The following is a 19,784-nucleotide window of genomic DNA, read 5'->3' on the forward strand; positions in this document are numbered from 1 at the left end:
TACAGTCTGCTAAAAGATGAATGAATCAGAACCCTAACCAAAATGAAGGCTTCTAGTATATATGTTTTTTTCCAAAGCAAAAAAGACTCCACCTCCTCATTTTAGGTCGAGCAAACTCAAAAAACCTACTTTTTGGGCCCCAAACATATCTGAAAAGGAATGTACTTGAGTCAAAAAGTCAAGCCACCCATTCTGCAACCATAAAACCCCATAAATGCATCATAAATGACCCTGAAATATCTCTGACAGGCCTGCAAGCCCTCATAATTGCAAAAAATATCTTTCCCTGACCTCCAAACAAATATCTGATAAAGTGATTTTAAAAATTATCATTATCTAATTAGACATTTGTTTGATTTTATTTTATTTATATTTAAAGTAAAGGCTTTAATAATATAAAAACAATAGAATTATTTTATTTAAAGTGATAAATAAAAATAAATCACTTTAATAAGATAATTTTATTATTTTTATTTATTAAATAATAAAATGTAATAAAAAAAAAATATATATATTTAATTAAAGTGTTTTAATTTACACTTTAGTAAATAATTTCTTTTATTATATTTCATTACATTTTTACCATAAATATATAAAAAAAAAAAATTAAAACATATGTTTAATTAGGCAATGATTTTTTTTTAAAAAAACTTTAAAAAGCATTTGTTTACATCTATTGGAAGGCATATTTCCTAAGTGATTTAAAATCACTTAATAGGATATGTGGAAATAAAAGGAAAAAGCGATATGAAATCACTTAGGAAGCAATGTGAGTTACATATTTTTTAAGTGATTTATAAAATCACTTAGAAGCATATGGTGATAGCTCACCATGTGGCCTCTTACATTTTACGTGGCATTGAAGGGGGAAGAATAAAATGTAAAGGAAACATAGGCAATTTCGAAGACATTTTAGGGGAAACATAACCCTAAACTCTCATTTGCCTCCTCACTTTTGTATTCGACTTTCTGGAATCTTCATTTGGAAGCTGGGCGCCGCTAGGGTTTGAACTGGGCATGGAAGGAGAGAAAAAATCAGTCATTTTCTGGTGCTGGGCGCCGCTATGAGTGCTGGGCCTATGGGCGTTCGAAGCTTGATCTCCCTTCTGCTGTATTTGATAAATTCCGGGCTTACTTAGGGAGCCGCCGTGGAGATTTTTCTTGTGTTTCTGTGCATTTCCTGGGCATTCGATATCCATCCCTGCTGCTGGGCGCGACCTTTTTTCTTATACCTTTCTCTATGCTTACAGGTTCGCTACCTTTTACCAAGTTTGGAAAAAATGTTTGTATCTTATGAGTTATTGCACTCCTTCCATAATTTGATCTGAAATCTCTAAACACGTAGAAGAAACAGAAAAACCGAAAAAAAAAAAAAATGCTTGAACTCCTCCAACGCCATCCCTTGATTCCTTGCATTTTCTGTATATTTCGAAATACATACAGGTCACCAGCTGGGTTTTAAAAAGAATTGCAGGCATTTTCGCCATTAATGGCTACCACTGTTTACCCCTTTTGACATCTTCTGCTCTGGTTCTGATTTTTTCCACTAATTCTGGAAGGAATACTTGTATCTTAAGAACTATTGCATGGCTTTTCAATTTAACTTGAATATCTGGGAGAGTGCTTCTTTCTCCTTTCTCTGAGAATTATTAAACTCTGATTGCAAATAAGAACTTTTCTAATATTAAACTCTGATTGCAAATAAGAACTTTTCTTGTGATTGTACCAATTTTTTATTCTGCATTGCAATCTTTTCAGTTTTGGTATCTTGCCTCTTCCTCATTTCAGAAACTGTAGCTTGTTTGGCATGATCTCAGCCAATGAATGCTTTACATAAGCAAGTTGATCTGAAAAACTCTTATTTGGCAGCATCTGCTTCATCTTTCATCCAACCATGTTGTTCTATTTTACCTGGTTCAGAAGTTAAAAGACCACTGTCTAATAAGTCTGGTGATCCCACACTGAGATGACTCATGAAATTCTCCCCACAATCAAAAGCACAAGTCTGAATGCAGCCTGAATAAATTGTAGGATATCTGTAAACACATTCAACATTCACCTCCACCTTAGGCAGAGGACTTGTGTTTACCCTAGTTGACCTGTTTGTAAATGGAATCAAACCCAATGGCGCTGAAGATTCAGACTGACTATCAGCATACTGAAGTGCTGAAGCAGGTGGTAGCATATTTTTCTCATGAAAATTATTTATGCTAGAAGTCCTCACTGCAACCATTGCTTCTCCAAACAGTTCTTGACCAGCAATTTCAGATGGTTCCCTCTCAGTTTTTTATTCAACTTGATAAATATTAGAGTTCAAGGTAGATATTTCATGCAGAGCTGCTAACATGTCATTAGACTGATCTTGCACTACAGTAGAAGTGTCGGGCATCTGCAAATGTTGCTCCATAACTCCAAGGTTGTTGTTTCTTATGCCCAAACCAATGAACGGTGCACATTGATTATCAGCTAAGGACTTATTTGTTCCCAGCATTCCTTGAAAAGGACTTATTGTTTCCATTGGTAAAATCCCTGTTTCTTCCATTTTAGTTCCCATCTCAATGGTAACAGAACAACTAAAGCTGTTTATATTCTCATGTTTTTGCTGCAATTCAGAGTGTTGATTTGATATCTCTATTGAAGGACTGGATGTGTTTTGAGAAGACACTAAACAAGGTTTAGCCTGAATCTTCTTATCCAATTCACTTATACTACAATGATCACCAAATCCATCAAGAACGTTGGGATCTTGAGTTTTCAAATTAGGTTTATTAAGATGAGCTTGAAGCATAATCTCAAAATCTGATTCTACACCCAGAGCATAAAACATAAGCACAATTGGAACTGTAATTGCAAAGAAATAAACAGAAATCACTTTTCTTCCTGCACACCATTTGTCGTCTTTTGATGTCTTGAGGACTTTGACAATAACTTTATTCTTGTTCATGAAAAATCCACTTGTGCAAGATGTGTAAATTGCCATCCAGATTGGACTATTTGATACTCAAAGTCGACTTGTGCACCATTCTTCTTTCTTCATTGTAATGATTCCTTGACCCCATCCTTTGATAACTTCACTGCTGTGTGCATCTCTGAATGACTGTTTGGACTGAAAAAGGTGAAAAACAAACATAAAAAACCCTCCTTTTGTCATCTACCATTTAATGCTGTGCATTAAAATATGTATTTTATGAAAACTGTAGCTGCATACTTCTGCAAAATACTCTTAAATCTGGATATCATTTGCAAGGACGTAGCTGTCTTGAAATTGTTGAAATGTCTGATCAATAACGCCTTTTCCAGTTTATCATAAAAAAAATTTTAGGCTTGATGCATAAAATGTCCTCTTATTGATCATTTGTAGATATTTGCACCTCTTGTTCACGTTCTTTAAAAAAAGAAAGTCTTATCATGCTTATTGGCTGATAATGTGATTGCATACTTGCGTTTTGTTACTCTTTTTCCCTTTATCACCAGCTCTGATATAATTTGATTGTATGAGACCTTGCCATCGTTTCACATGAGCTGGGCTCAACCCTTGTGGGAGCCTCATTCTTCTCCACTCATTTTTGTGAATTTCATGACCAGCAAGCTGTCCCTTTTCCTAATCCTGCACATGACACAAACCTATTAGCAAAATATACATATGTATGGTGATTTTCCTTTGATCTGATATTTCCCTTTCGAGATCCCTTTGTGATGCGAGTTATATGCATCTGATGCATGTAGGGATCATATATATATATGCGTGCATTAGTACACATGTTAGAAATGTAGTCAGCCATTGCTTAGAACAAAATGTTCTAACGTATTGCATGTTTCAACTCTTTTGCAGATATCGGAAGAAAAGAAGATACGGACCAGGGTGAAGCAGCAAGACAAAGGCGACATGGAGCCTACTTCAACTGTTCCAGTCATTCAGGCAATGACTGGTTCCATTCTTGACATGCCTTCCTCATTTTTTTCTTTTGTACTTGTGTATACATATTTGTATATTTCCTTTCTGCACTGGATGCATGTAGCTAGTCTCACAGCTCTTTGTGTGGGACGCATGTTTGAATATGAATAAAATACTTCTCCTTTTGATGAGATGTTTCTCTCTTTTGTTGTTACAGACTAGAAGTATTTAAAAATACCATCTTTAGCTCACTCCTTAGTGCAGTTGGAAACACAAAAACAGAGAATTAGTACACACTTGCTTCATTTTGTAAAAACTAGCATCTCTTAACCTATTTTTCAGCTAGAAGCGAAAAATAGGTAACATTAACTTCCCCATTTGCATTTCCTTTACCCAAGGATGGCGCCATACCAAGTCAAAGAATCACACCAAGTAAGCCAAAGACCACGACTTGACTTAGCAAATACTTTTGGTGAATAAAATAATATCTCCCATTATAAAAATGGCGTCCCTTTCTAGACATAATAATTTGCCTAGCATTTAGGAGACATTATGTGCAATTTCCACAATCATTAATTAGTAGTAAAAATAATCAAATTAATTAAATATTAAACCTTAGGATAAGGAAATAATATTTAATTACATCACTTATGACTCCAATACTGATTATTGCCAAAACCAGGATGAAGATGAGCAAGGAAGACCATTGAACTGAACTGCAGGATCAGGACCCTGTCCACTGCCAAAAATAGAAATATGCCATACTGCCACTTACTAAAAATAGTAAGTCATGAACTACTGCTCCGAAAAGCATGATTTTCACACCCAGTGACAGAGCATGGAGAGCTCAGTAGGACAGTATCACCAAAACGACAAGCCCCTGACTTACTAAAAAAAGTAAGTTCTCACCTCGTCAATGTTTGATTCTCATTCTTCATTCCACATAGCCTACGGGTCTTAGGAATAGGCCAATGGACCAATGGAAGGACATCAACGAGAAGGGGACTTTACAAGGGATAATAAGTTGGTGCTCCAGAATGGATTGAAGATTCTGATTATCCAAATGTTTGGTATGGTGTTGATGATTGGTTTGTGCAGGGACATTTTGTTAAAGGGGGCCTTTTTAATAAATCTGATGACTCTACTGATTTTGATAATGAGTAAATTTCTTCATATGCTCCAGTTCCTATCAACAAACATCTAGACTCGTGTCTAAAGGAGTATGTGGAGTACAATTTTAAGTCTGTTAAGAATCAGGTCAAACAGATTTTTGACACCATGGAGAGGAAATAAGTTTCCAAAGAGGAGGGGAAAGGAAACAACTTTGATGATGTGCTGGTGATTCCTTTTCTATATTGGATTTTTGTACAACCTGTTATACACTTTGGTTGGTTTCTTATGCTCCCTGTGACTTGTTTTGTTTAAATGTTGTCTTGAAGTTGTGCTCTTTGGGAGCTATATTTTGTTAAGATTTGTATTTCAGTAGTTCATATGAGCTTTTACCAAATATTTAAAAATATTAAATATCAACTTATTGTTATAGTAACTTGAACATAATCAGAATTTGTATATTTATGTTGAAAAGATTTGTCACATACCAAAGAACCACTAGAAATAATGTAAAGTTGATCTACCGCATTTCCTTGCTCCATTATGACTTCACCAGGAAGAAAAAACTCCTCATGCAATCTCGTTACCTGTAACACAAATTGAACATTATAAAAAATCAACCATTCATTCTTGTTGTTTTCCTAATATGATATATATGTGTTTGAAAATAGAAAGGATTGCATCAACATGTCATACAAAGAAACCTACTAATATTAGAGCTAGATTCAAGAGATTTTGTATGAATGGTTAACCGTTAGCCATTCCCTTTGTAAGGATCCCTTACAATTTCCACCAAAAATTTTCACTCTTTTCCAGCTCAGCTGAAAGGTATTTTTGTCGAACGGTTTGAAGTACTGTTATGAATAATTGTTTGTAATGTTGTCTTCCTTGTGTATAAGATTTTGTTTAACAGTTTCAGATTTGCAAAGATTCACAGTAAATTAACAATGCAAAAATGAACATGAACATAACCTTTATTTAACTGAAAAGATTAATAACAGAGTAATTTTCTGAGCAACTACTGCTGTTTAAGTACAGAATTCAGAATTAAATGTATTATAACCTCTGACCTTATAGAATTTGCAATGGTATCATATATCTTCATACTCTATTCAATCACCCAGCCAAGGGCACCCCGTTCTCAGCACCATACACAGTCTGAATAACCTCGCATCACTTACAGGAACTGTTATATTACTAGATTAGCATCTAAAAAACATCAACATGCAGCTCTAAAACTGTGGTTTGCTGCCCCAATGAGATAATTTATGCACGAGACCTATAGGAATAGATACTCAAGATCATGATTGCCATAATTTGAGTTCTGTAAAATAATCCAATCCAAATTTTGCATGGTTCTACATCAATCTCTTGCAAAATCAATGTCTCTGAGAATTAATTTTCAAACAATTTACTTTGCTAGCTTAGACATGGGAGAATCTAGAAATGATATTTCAGTTTGTTTAGCACGAATATCCACAAAATTTCTAACATTCAACACACCTATGACTCTTATATGAATCGACTCACTAATTGGCTAGGAATGCTTCCAGCCTCGAAACCAATCTTCGTCAAAGGGTTTTTGTCCTAAGTTGCTCACTCTCAAGTTGGGGTTTTAAAATAAAAATGCCAAGAATGATTTTTTTTTTCCACCTCTCCTTTTTGTGTCATTTTTGCATAATTGAAATATTAAATTTCATTTTCCCCCAAAGTGACTTTTAAAATTTCTTTTTAGTTAACTTTACTAAGTCACCTTTTAATAAGCTGTCCAATAATATAATTAATTAAAAATAAGTTTCCCGAAAAAAGAATGTCTTTGGACAACTTAATTTAATTAATTAATCATTCCCTTGCCACATCCCATTTATCCTACTGTAATTAGGCTAAGGATTTCCACCAATTGTTCATGGCTGCAAAGGGGGCATTACATTCTTAGACAATTGGTTAATATACAGTAACCAAGAATCACACTTATGGGTCTTGATGGACTGCATGAAGTATTATGGAGTGGCACAATTGGCATACAAATAAGTATACATTCATAGTACCACAAAGTAAACTCCTTGGCTATGTTGTCAGCAAAGTCAAATCAAAGATCGATCCCAATAAAAATACAAGTGTTGTAGAGAGGCAACCACTTCGACATATCACTAGAATAAGATCATTGTTGAGCCATGTTGATTACTATGGATGCTTCACTAAAAACATTGCCCAAGTTTCCCACTTCCTAGATGCCTTAAGAGGGAAAGAAATTCTATGTGTAATGTAGAATGAACAAGAACATGCATTCAATGAACTAAAGGTATGCCTTATCAACTCATTCAATGTATATCTAGATTGGGATGGAGAATTTCATGCACTTGTAGATGATTCTTAACATCAGAATTGGTAATACTTAGTGTAAGATTTATTTCTCTCTTACCATATAATATTTCCAATAATTGCATGAAATGTTAACCCAAAAAACAAATGACTTGAAGCTACTAACAATTAACCTTTTTGCTCAAGGAACTAACAAATGCAGAACAAGTGGGGGATAGGTGGAATTAGTCAATGGACATAATTGTACAGTATGGCCAGTCATGAAGAATATTGTCAAAGACAATTTTTAGAAAGTGAATTGAATTATTGAACCCTGACAAAAAGACAGACTTGAAATGTTTAAAAGAACCCAGGCCAACTATAATCCAATCAACATCCTGTTGTGACGTTTTCACACGTCATCCCATTGCAAATGGGGATCCTCAATTTTCGCTTTTTAGAGTAGTTTTTTGGTGTCTTAGTTTTTGGTCTTCGGTCTCTTGCCTATGCAAGTGTCAAGTTTGTTTTGGGTTTTCCATCGAATTTGGAGAGGTCATCAAATCAATAGGGAGAAAGCATGGTCGAAAGAGTATTCTGATGCCATAGATGTGTTCAGATAGGTCGAAGGAGTAAAAGTGCAATTTTCGAAGGAGTGAAAACGCAATTTTCCGGGATCAATTCTAACAACTTCCTATTTTTTTGGAAAGTTGCTTTTTTATGGCTTCTGCTTTTCCAAAAAGTTTTATTTTTGGCATTTTGGGGCCAATCCGGGAAGCTGCTTTTGTGCTTTTTCTATTTTTAGAAGTTTCCCATTTTGGGAGATGTCAGAGGTTACTTCTTTGTGCAAGGAAATAAAAATCCTATAAAGTCTGACCTCCTTATTAAGAAATCTTGTTGAAGGCATGAAATCCAACCAAGGAGAAATTGAAAATAAATTCCTTAGAGAAGTAAAAAATCCACTTGGAAGGAAAGAGAAATTTCACTTAAAGTTTGAATTTCCAAGTTGAAGAAGTGAAAAAATTCACTTGGAAGGAAAGAGGAATTTCACTTAAAGTTCAAATTTCCAAGTTGAAGGAAGTAAAAAAAAATCCACTTGGAAGGAAAGAGAAATTTCACTTAAGTTTGAATTTCCAAGTTGAAGGCAAAGTGAACAAATCCACTTGAAGACTAATTTTCCCAAGTATAGGTGAGCAAAAAGTTTCTAAGTCCTCGAAAATTCTTTGAGAGGTAAAAGGGAAAATCCACTTAGAGTTCAAATCTCCAAAGTTGAAGACTAAGAAGAAGGAAAAATCCACTTTGAAAGAGAAAATTTCACTTAAGGTTCGAATTTCCAAAGTTGAAGGCAAAGTGAACAAATCCACTTGAAGGTAAAGAGGAAAATCCACTTGGTAAGAAGACAAATCCACTTGAGGTCTGATTTTCCCGAGTAGAGGTGAGCAAAAGTTTCTAAGTCCTTCAAAATCCATTGTGAGGTAAAATGAAAAAAGTCCACTTGGAAATTCCACTTGGAGGCCGAATTTCCCAAGTAATTAAGGTTAAGTTGAAAATCCACTTGGAACTAAAATGAATTTCATAAGGGCAAATCACACCCTTTGAGCTTTTTTTTTTGCAAATTGGTTGAAAAGAAAAAGAAAAAAACAAATCTCAACCTTTAAAGCAAGCTTTTTCTTATAAATCGCTTATAAGAGGCAAGAATTAAAGTTTTATTGTTTTTTTTAAGAGGAAAAAAAAACATGGGTCGACCTGATTCACAAACCTATAAAAGGAGAGGAGCAATCAGAATAAGTTCCAAGAGACTTCCATCAGGCCTCTTTAAGTCTGGTTCTGATAAATTCAGGTTTCTCGATTAATTTTTTCCAAGATTTTTGTCAAGCAATTTTGTCTTTCCAGAATTTAAGCATCATTAGTGTCAAATTCTGATTTTTGCAAACTGAAATTCTTTGAAATTCATAAACAAAATCAGACTTAAGGAAATCTGGAATTAATCTATCATTCTTGACATTTCAATTGTTTTTTCAAATCCATTAACTTCAAGCTTTGTACGGGATAATGTCAGGATTGAAATCTGGAATAGCTGCAAGGAAGACACAAATGAAGAATGCACTTGAAGGACCAGGCAAAGGATGCATGGAATTCAGAATTGTGAGATTTTGCCAAGATCAAGAGCTCAATGAAAAGTACAAAATAGAGACAAAATATAGGACAAGAATAAACTGTATTATCATCTATAGATAGATGATCAATAGTTGTTCAATAGTTACATACAAATAATATGAGCCTGCATATATGGGTAAGGCTATATGGATATGTGAGCACACAAACATGACATGTGGCTCAGTAAGAAAAAAGGGTGGGTAGGAAATAGTTGTGGTAGGTAGGAGAAACAATAAAATATTCCACATGAGGTGGATCACCCACCGAAGGTGGAATTATCACTCCACAATAAGTGGATATGATAAAGTAGTAACAAGATCACACCCCATAAAAGGTGGAAATTCTCCTACACACACTATCCCAATGTGGCACGAACACCCAAGTGTCTCATACCCAAACTACTATGAAATGCATTACCTAAGTAAACTTATGTAAGGTGTAATAATATCCATGATGAATAATTATTTACACCAACACCCCCCCTTAAGTGCAACTTAGGGGAATGCAGTTAAGTCTACAATGTAACTAAGCAATGCAAGATGGGTCCCAACTAGGAGACCATGTTAGGTACCTGTTGTGACGTTTTCACACATCGCCCCATTTAAATGGGGACCCCCTCTTTTTGCTTTTGTTTTGCCTGTTCTTCTCTCTTCTTTTAGGGTTTTGAGTGAGTGAGTGAGTTGTCTGGGCTAGGGCTAAGCCTTAGGGGTTTCTTTTGGATATTTTTCAAGCTGAGTCCAGTCAAATTTTGAAAGTTATTAAGCGTCCTCCCGAGAATTGAGATTGAGTCGATAAGGTGAGTCTGTCAGGAAGTCAGATATGTCCCAGGTTAGGTCTAGATTCGGGAATTTTTTTGGGGTAAAATTCAAATTTTGTCTAAGTGTTAGCATTTTGAAGATGAAATTGTGTATTCTTGCCTAGGTAAATTTTGATCAAATTTTGGAGGCAAGATGATGCCTGAAATAGAGAAAGTGCTCCTGTCCTTCACTGGAGGCCCAGGGCGAATTTCATTCTAAGTGCAATTTCTGATTTTGCGAGAGCTTGCTAACCGATTCCGGGCCTTGAAGATGACCTAACTCTGCCTTGTGAAATGATTGGAGACCTAAATTTTGAATATTTTAACCAGAAAGGACGAAAGTGCTCCGTCCCTCACCAAGGGACCAGAGCACAAATGTTATTTTATGCATATTTGTCACTGACTTTTCTATTTTGTTTTGTGCAGGGTCTTCTGGAATGATAATTGGACATGACTTGATACTTTTGAAGATTTTGAAGGCACAAAAATGGTGAATTTTGAAGGTTGAAGGAAAAAGTGGTCCCGTCCCTCTCCAAGGGACCAAGGCAAAGTGCTCTCGTCCCTCACTGAAGGACAAAGGCGAAATGGCTTATTTGAGCCATTCCTGGCCTTGTTTGGTCAAATTGAAACATCAAAGACATGGTGAAGGACGAAACGAACATGATAGAGCATCCAGACTTGATTGAAAACAATGAAATGATGAAGTTTTTGCCTAGAAGGTAAAAAGTGCTCCCGTCCCTCATTGAAGGACCAGAGCACTTTTCTTTATATGCACAATTTTAGACCTCTTTTGGACATTAACTTTTATTCATAGCGTGAAGTAAGATGAAATCTTCTCTAGCAAAGGAATTTCGAGGTGAAAAGTGAGACAATTTGGCTTAGAGGGCAAAAAGTGCTCCCGTCCCTCACTGAAGGACCGGAGCACTGAATTTCAAATTCGCACTATCTTTGCAAGGTTAAGGTGATTTTATGATTTGAAGAGGTTAAGGGAGGCATGTTTTGTCCATTGAATATAATTTAAGCGGTTCACAAAGGAGTAAATCAACCCAAATGACAAAAAGTGCTCCCGTCCCTCACTGAAGGACCATGCCACTTTTTCAAGTTTCTCTTCTTTGTTTGGTATTTTATGGCAAAACTTGACTTGGATGGGAAGGATGAAGGATGTTTTATGCCTTGGACGCGATTGAACTTTTAAAAGAACAAAGAAATACACCAAGATGCAAAAAGTGCTCCCGTCCCTCTCCAAGGGACCAAAGCGATTTTACAAAAAGTGCTCCCGTCCCTCTCCAAGGGACCAGAGCGATTTTCCAAAAGGTGTGAATTTCCTGCAAGGCCAAGGCAAGTTTGTGATTGAAATGAATGGAAGAGGACATGATTAGCCCATTGAAGATAATTTGGGAAGCTAGCAAAGGACGGATAAGCTTGAAATTGAAAAAGTGCTCCCATCCCTCACCAAGGGACCAAGGCGAAGTGCTCCTGTCCCTCACTGAAGGACCAGAGCACTTAACATGTTATCTAGCCTTTTTAACCAATTTTGGACAAATTGAGGCCAAGGCGCAAGTTTGAAAAAGTGTTTAAAATGCCTTGAAGTGGAATTGAGATGCGAGAGTTGCAAATTTTGACGACAATTGGCAAAAGTGCTCCCGTCCCTCACCAAGGGACCAGGGCGCAATTTCCAAATATGACCATTTACCTTGCATTTTGAAAGGATATTTTTATTACCAAGGCTCAAGATGGAGTGAAATGTGATATTCTACGCCTTGAGGGTAAATTGAAGATTAATGTGATCAAGAATTCATGCAATGGACTCAAAAGTACTCCCGTCCCTCACTGAAGGACCAAAGCGCTTTTTATGAAAACAATAAATTCCCTCCGAGATTATGCTAAGGCAAAGTTGTGTGAGATAGGAAAGAACTTCTAAAGCATGGTGAACGAAGGTTTGACTTCAAAAAATTGAGAATCCTAGCCTAAAAATGAAAAAGTGCTCCTGTCCCTCTCCAAGGGACCAAAGCGAAGTCATTAGCATTCTTTATTTTTGCCATATCCCAACGTTAATATCCTCCAAATCGCATTAGATGCCAAATTGCCAACTTCGAAATATTTGAAAAAATTAAATTAAATTGGCATTTAATAAATTGATTTTAGGCCTTAAAAAATCGAACTTTTATTGTGAAGGCATTTAAAATTAATTTTTTTTAAATTAAAAAACTAAATGTGGAGCGCACAAGGCATTATTTGCCTTTATTTGACAAGTCGCCCTACTCCTTTTGGGTTTTTATTTATTATTTCACCTTTTATTTGCTAGGTCGGCCTCATGGGTAAGTGGAAGGTGAGCGCTCTATATATTGGAGGTGTTGTTTCACAATTCAAATCATTCAATCATCCTTTCAAGTGTGAAATTGGAGAGCAATTTGAGGAGCGAAATCTAGAGGAGTGGAGCGAATTTCTACTAAATGTGGAGAAGCTAGTAGAGGGCGAAATTCATCTTGGAAGTTATCGAAGAGGAGAATTTCTTGCTAGATTGGAGGATAAATTCCAGATGTTTTGAAGGTATTTGAAGGCGAATTTCCAGATTTTTGAAGAGGAAGGTGGAGTTCTTTTCCAATCTAAAGGAGGTGCATTTTATCCAAGGGAGAGCTTTGATCTACACTTTGCCTAGCAAAATTCATCTATTTTTACATCATTTCTTAGAGTTAATTCTCAAGAGGAGGTATGGCAAAATCATCTTGACACCCTTATTGAAGGTTTGATTTTTTTAGACATTTTTTAGAAAAGTCTAAGTATTGCATGGTTAATTAGGAAATGATAACTCAAGATTTATCATGAAGTTTCCTAATTAAAATCTTGAATCTTCCTTTTAAAGTTTAATTTTTAGATTTCAAGATATATTACTAATTTTGAAATGTTGTGTAGGTATCAAGATGGCGACTCCAAAGCCCGGAGGATCTACAAGTCGGCAGGTTCTCATCAAGGACGATCAAGCAAGGACAAGGACGACCTTCTTCGATCCAGCCTAGCATCGACAAGGGCGACCTCTTCCAATCTAGCATTCCAAGGTGAGGTACATCATCATCCTGCACATCAAGGACACAAGAAGTCAGAGCAAGGGTTCGTTGAAGAAGCAGATAGTTCCAAATGAGTTAATTAAAGCTAGCTTCTCAACAAAATCAAATTGAATATCTACCAAGCTACAAGTGTCAGACGAGTTGGCATCCTAGTCATCACTCCTCCAGTCAGATTGGTCCACCTCAACAATGTCCAGATTCAATGTACCTAACTCATAGAAGGTAGCACAAACTTCAATGTACCTACCCCAGCTATCCATTGGTCGAATTTTCCAGAGAGGACATGTGTCCAAGCAATACAATTATTTCATTGGTCAAGCATTAAATGTTATGTAATGGTTGTAACAAACCCTAATTAGGGTTTTCATTATTGAATCTTGGCCATTGATCTCGAATTGATCTTAGCCATCGAATTGTATTGTGGGCACTATATAAGCCCCGGCTCTTCATTTTGTAAGGGAATAGTTGGAAGCAGTTAATAGAAGATAGATAGAGAGTAGTTAGAAGGTGATTAGCTAGTTAATAGAATAGCAATTAGAGTAGAGTAGAGAGAGAAGGCAAAGATTGTTGCCAAGATGTTGTTGTAAAAGACTTGTAACTTCATTGAAGAAATGGTGAAATTTATGGGTCGATTCGACAATTTGCATGGTCTCTATACTTCTCGTATTTGATTTCGTGTTATTAGATGAGTGGAAGAAATGTGCTTGATTGATGGTAGAATTCGTATATCCATACTACTAGCAGTTTGTTGATTGCAGACTTGCCTTGTGTAGTCAACTGGAATCATTCAGCTTAAGCTTAACTTCAATTGTCGCTTCTTCATTGATATGCATCAACCTGATGGTGTCTATGCCTGTAGTGATGATTTGAACATCATAAAGCTTTCCTTCGAAGATCGCACTAACCTTGTGGAGATGTTCCTGTGATGTCAAAACAAGACTTAGTTAGAATTCCATCAAAGATCATTCATTGCTCTTACATTCTTAGTGTTAGGATTAGATCCTTTCCTCGCCCTCATCTTTTTTCCTTTTTTTTTCAAATCGAAGCTAGTAAGAGCCTGTGTTCCAGCAATATTCAAAGCAGATCAGACATTCAATCATCAAATGTAAGTCCCCTTGTGATTCCAGCAAATCACATCATACCACAGAGAGCTTATCCACACGTAGTGATCCTACAACGAAGAACCTTGGAGTCATCCTAATTGATCCTTTTCCGCGATATCTTCAGCAATCAGAGGCTTTACTCAAGAGAGGATAAGGTACCCTTGGGTATTTTATTCTGTGTTTGATAGTGTACAAAATACACGTCAACAGTACCCATGTACAAATGCAAATGCATGCAAACCAATGCAATGAAATCTCTCACAAAGCGGGGAAAGAGAGAAAAACCCAATGGGAAAAAACCCTCCCCCAAAAGAGAGATGAAAGCTATACAAGAGAACTCTCATAGAAGTATGTGAGGAACAAAACCCCATGTGAGAAAAAAGTCCCCCCCATATGAGAGAAGAAGAGAAGCTAGGAAGCCCCCCCTCAATGTACAATTGGCACCAATTATAGAAGCTCGATGATGTATGAAGAAACTGCTCCATGAACGTCGAACAACATTCCTCCCCTTAGGAAGAAACAAAACCAAAGGTGTATCCATGAAGTCTCCCCAAGCATGAAGGGAAGATGTATGAAAAAAACTAATGATGAATGGAATCTCTGAAAACTGCTCAAGTGTCCCCATGTCGATGCTGAAAGATACCCCCTCCAAAGGTGGTAAACTGCTCCACACTGCTGAAAAAGGTACTCCAAGATCTAGTGGAGATGGATGTAGAACATGTCCCAAAGACTCACATGTCTCCTCAAAGCATAAAGAGACCTCCTCCATGTCAACCTCGAAAGAATGATCATGTAGAGAATGAACAAGAGGATCAAAGTGTTCCCTCGCAACAATCGAAGAAGGATCATCTTCATCACAGAGAAGATGAATATCATCAATGATGTCTCCCAAATCTGCAATGTAGGATTCCACAAACAAACCTGCAATGTCTGTCAAGTACTCATCCCATGAAACTAAAGCTGGAAGACAAAATATAACTTGCTGCACTGAATCACATGAAGGAAACACTGTCACACTATCCGCATCATCAGGTGCAATAGGTGATGTGATATCAATAGGAGGAGATGAAACACAAGGCTCAAGAACGGGGTCACATGTGAGAATCCCCAAGTTCAAGTACCCAAAGTTCTCAAAATCTGAACCATCACAAGAAGTGTGATCATCATGTGAAAAATCATCATATGTGAAATCATTATCATCAACAAAATCTGAAAAGGAGTATAACCGAGATGTATGATCAACCACCCCAATCACAATGATAGCTCTAGTCTCCAAGTCTCTAATTAAAAATGACTCAGGCGTGAACTCCACAATTCTCTTAGTTGCCCCATATGTGATTTGATAGATGGAAAGAAGATTGTTTGTCAAGTGGGGTACACACAACACATCATTGAAGGAGTTATCCCCAATGGCAATAGATCATTTCCCAATCACATCCATGTATGTATGATTGCCCATCAAAATCTGCAGCATGGTGCAAGGCTCAAATGTAGAGAAAATAGACTGCGAATATGCCATATGATGAGAAGCTCCTGAATCTAGAAGCCATCTCCCTGAATCATGACTTGTAGTAGCACAAAGAGCTTTTCCTTTTCTTGTCCCAAAAGAGTGAGTCTTCCCACTTGTAGAAGCCATGAATGCTTGCCCTTTTCCTTTTGATTGTGAGGAAGTGGAAGTTGATGAATCATCCTTCTTGTAGACATTAGGCAAATCAATATTATGCTTTTTGAGGATGTGTGTGAGCTCATCAATCTTCTTAGAATGGCAACAACTCTGCCCATGACCAAACTTTTTACAATAGGCACAAGTAGGTCTCTCCCTCTTTCGTGAATTGTCCCTCCTGGAAGAGGATGAATCTCCTTGTTGTGGAGAAGATGGTGCTTTGTCCTTAGGCTTTGATTTCCATTTCTTCTTGTTGGAGTTTTCTTTTCCTTGATTTCCTTTGTTCCCTTGATTTCCACTAATGCTTGAGACTTAGAAGACTTAAGAATTCCCATGCTTATCAACTTAGTTTGTTCCACCATCAACATTTCGGCGAAAGCATCAAATGTAGGCATTGTGTAGCTTGAACCCATTGTCATCCTATGGGTTTAGAAACTAGAAACAAATGTTGCATATTCTTGTGGAAGCTTTCCCATCAAATTGAATATCAATTGAGTATCCTTCTTATCAATGCCACAATCCTTGAGTTGTGCCCTCAACTCTTTTGCCTTAGTGACATAATCTTGTATAGTATCAAATTTATTGGGATCTAACATGGTGAGATCACTATCAATTTGATATCCCCTAATCTCATCAACTTGACCATACAAGTCTTGAAACTTTTGCCAAGCATCCTTGATTAGAGTACATTTCTCAATATGAAAAATGAGATCCTTTGATACATACTTTCTTAAGGTACCAATTGCCATGATATTTTTAGTGAGCCAATCCAAGTGACCAACAGGATCAGCCTTAGGATCAGCAGGAGCAACAATAGTTCCATCAATGTAATGAGTTAGTCCTTTTTCCATAAGTTTACTCCATGCATCAATTTTCCAAATAGCATAATTATGAGGAGTTAAGAGAGGAAACTTAGAAGAACCCATAACAACAAAAAGGAAGGAACACAAGAGCACAAAAGCACAAGAGACACCCCCCCAAATTCAATCAATCAAAGTACCCCCTCCAAAATGATGATTTTGGCACTTTATATGTAGTGCGTGTACAATAGGCCATTTGCAAACAATGGCAAGGTGGAATTCTGATTTGATTTTACAACTGCCCCAATAGGCTGAGAACTACAAATCAAAAGACCAACAAGATAGATCTATGCAATACAAATGCCAAATTAGACAAAAAGGACCATATGCTAAAAGTACCATTTCTATCCAAAATTGCTGCAAACTAATAGCATATTATGAGATTAGATGAAAAATTATGCACTTTAAAAAAAACAACACTTGAAAAGGAGTTCGTATGAGCCCAAATGGAGTCCCGGAAGTTGCAAAAACGAGGATTGGATAGGTACAGTCACCAAAACCTGATATTTATGAAAAATCTGTCTATCAAAATCAGAAAATAATGCCACCACGAGAAAGTACACAAACTTCTAGCCCATTTCAAAAAACATTGCACCAAAAAAGGAGCAAAATATGGCCATTTGAAGTTGAACTGTAAAATCAAAAAGCTCAATGAAGGGGGCTTGCAATTTTTTTTTTAAATGATGACGTTAGCAAACTGCGAGCCTAAATTTGATGGTTGTCTAGCCATCACAAAAACTTCGCCTCCCCTGCTGACTGGTCATCCGTACCGTACGTACGGATGACGTTGCAGTACGGCGACCCACGTGATGGTTGAGGTAGCAGAGAGGGTATTGCTGACATGGCGCGATTTGTCGTTGACTGGCTTGCTGATGTGGCGATTGTCCGGGTGGTAGGGTGACATGGCCAATCCACGTGGCAAACAGAGAAGCCGCATGGGGCCGGGGTCCGCGTGGACGAGCTGGTGGCGGATAGAGAAGCCACGTGGACGAGCTGGTGGCGGAGTTCACGGGGCCCAAGGGGGGCCAGCATGTAATGTCCCCATTTTAGCAGACTTGGATTTTGTGAGATTAGCCTATTATCCTAACCCTCGTAGGCTAATGTGTTGGATAGAGGGTCTTTTGAGGATTGGTATCATCTCTAGTGTTCAGAGTGCTTCAGTTTGGTCTTCGTTTGGCATCATTCAGACATCATTTGCTCTACTTCCTATTTTTAGTAAGTCTTGGGATGTTAGAGATGGACCCCTGCTATTTTTAGTAAAGGGGGTATGGTCATATGCAGCTTCATCATGTCAGCTCCCAGTTCAGACGGCGTTCAAAAATGTTGAATATTAATGGAGATATTAATGTTTATTTAGTTTAAATAAACATTAATGTTTTGAGCTTATATTATTAAGTTATAATATAATTTTATATTATAACTTAAGTAAGGGTCCAAGTATCATTAAAGGGGGCCATTTAATTAATTAATTGTGGCTCTTTTACCAAGGTGAAATATTAAATGACAAAGTGAAAATATTATATCATTAAATGTCATTTAATATCATTAATTGATTTAATGCCTTATTGGAGAAAATCAAACCTTCATGGGAAATATATATAAGGCTTTTGAAAAGAAGAGAAGGGGGATTGATTATGTGATTGGAGTTTTTGATTGAAGTTTCTCTGGAGCATTGAAGTGTAGAATACCAAGGGTTTCTGCAGGATTCAAGGCTTGTCGGCATTGGAGAGCGTGGCTTCTTCATTGTAACAGCATATAGAGGGTGTGCAATATCATCTGATTATGCTTGTGAGAATTGGCTTCATTCAGAAGTCAATATTGAGCTGATTGGAGGGTTTATTTCAGAGTTTGTTTGCAGATTGAAAGAGACTACAGTGCGCTACAGAGCCATGAACAGTACGCATGAACAGTGCGCTACAGTGCCGTGAACAGTGCACATGAACAGTGTCGTGAACAGTGCGCTACAGTGCCGTGAACAGTGCGCTACAGTAGTTTGAGTTCTATAGAAGGGGATTTAGAAAGGTTGAACAGCTATATATATTTGACAAGGGATTTGCATATGAGGAGAATCAAACCAATATATCAAGGCAGCCATTGAAATACTAGGTTTTCTATCTATGGTCATTGTATTAGAAAATCATTACTTCATTGCATCATTTTCTATTATGATTATATCATGAAATACTTGGAGGTTGCATATGTTTAATGGAGATATAATTTGCATATTCCACATTCATGGTAACATTCAACATTGATCAGCCACTTAGCTTTCATGCCAATTGTTTGCTTAAATGCCTAATGGCTGTAGGTATACATTGGGATGCATGACAAGTGTTTGTCTTAATGTCAACTAGCTGTACCAGTTAATTTCAATCATTACATATGTGTGGAAAGGTCTAAAACAGCTAGTATATCATTTCTATAACAACTTTGCATTGTTAGAAGCTTTCCATAACTTCATTTGCAGCCTACAAACCCAAAGAAGACAAATAAAGAATTCACTACAGCGGCTTCAAACATTGTATGCCAAGTGTTTGACAATTTCCTTGGGGTTCAAATAAGCGAAACAAGGTCAGATTAGCCAAGGGATATTACACAGCAGGGTGGTCAACAGCCGTGTCGGAGAAGGTTGCTAGAAGGCAGGTAGGTCGGGGCCGGTGTCGGGGGTAAGCTCGGTACTGGCAGGAGGGGGCCGACAGGAGCAAGAGGGTGCCGGCAGGAGAGATCACCAGAAGGACGGCAAGGAAGATGTTGGAAGGACGTGGGGGATGCACAAAGATCACGACAGAGGCGCAGGAAGGACATAGCGGCCCTGAAACCTGCAATACGACGGGGTC

The 19,784-nt window shown here is 37.2% G+C and overlaps 1 protein-coding gene across 2 annotated transcripts in view; it reads right to left on the minus strand.

The window, feature by feature from the left end:
- LOC131064287 (potassium channel KOR2) overlaps positions 1–19,784 on the minus strand; it is a 276,576-nt gene that overhangs the window by 159,538 nt on the left and 97,254 nt on the right. For both annotated transcript variants that reach the window (XM_057998385.2, XM_057998387.2), the window contains exon 7: positions 5,494–5,592. In XM_057998385.2, coding sequence (XP_057854368.2) covers positions 5,494–5,592 — 99 coding nt within the window. The remainder of the gene's footprint in view (positions 1–5,493; positions 5,593–19,784) is intronic.

This window comes from Cryptomeria japonica, chromosome 2, assembly GCF_030272615.1.
Source record: "Cryptomeria japonica chromosome 2, Sugi_1.0, whole genome shotgun sequence".
Lineage (NCBI taxonomy): Eukaryota > Viridiplantae > Streptophyta > Pinopsida > Cupressales > Cupressaceae > Cryptomeria > Cryptomeria japonica.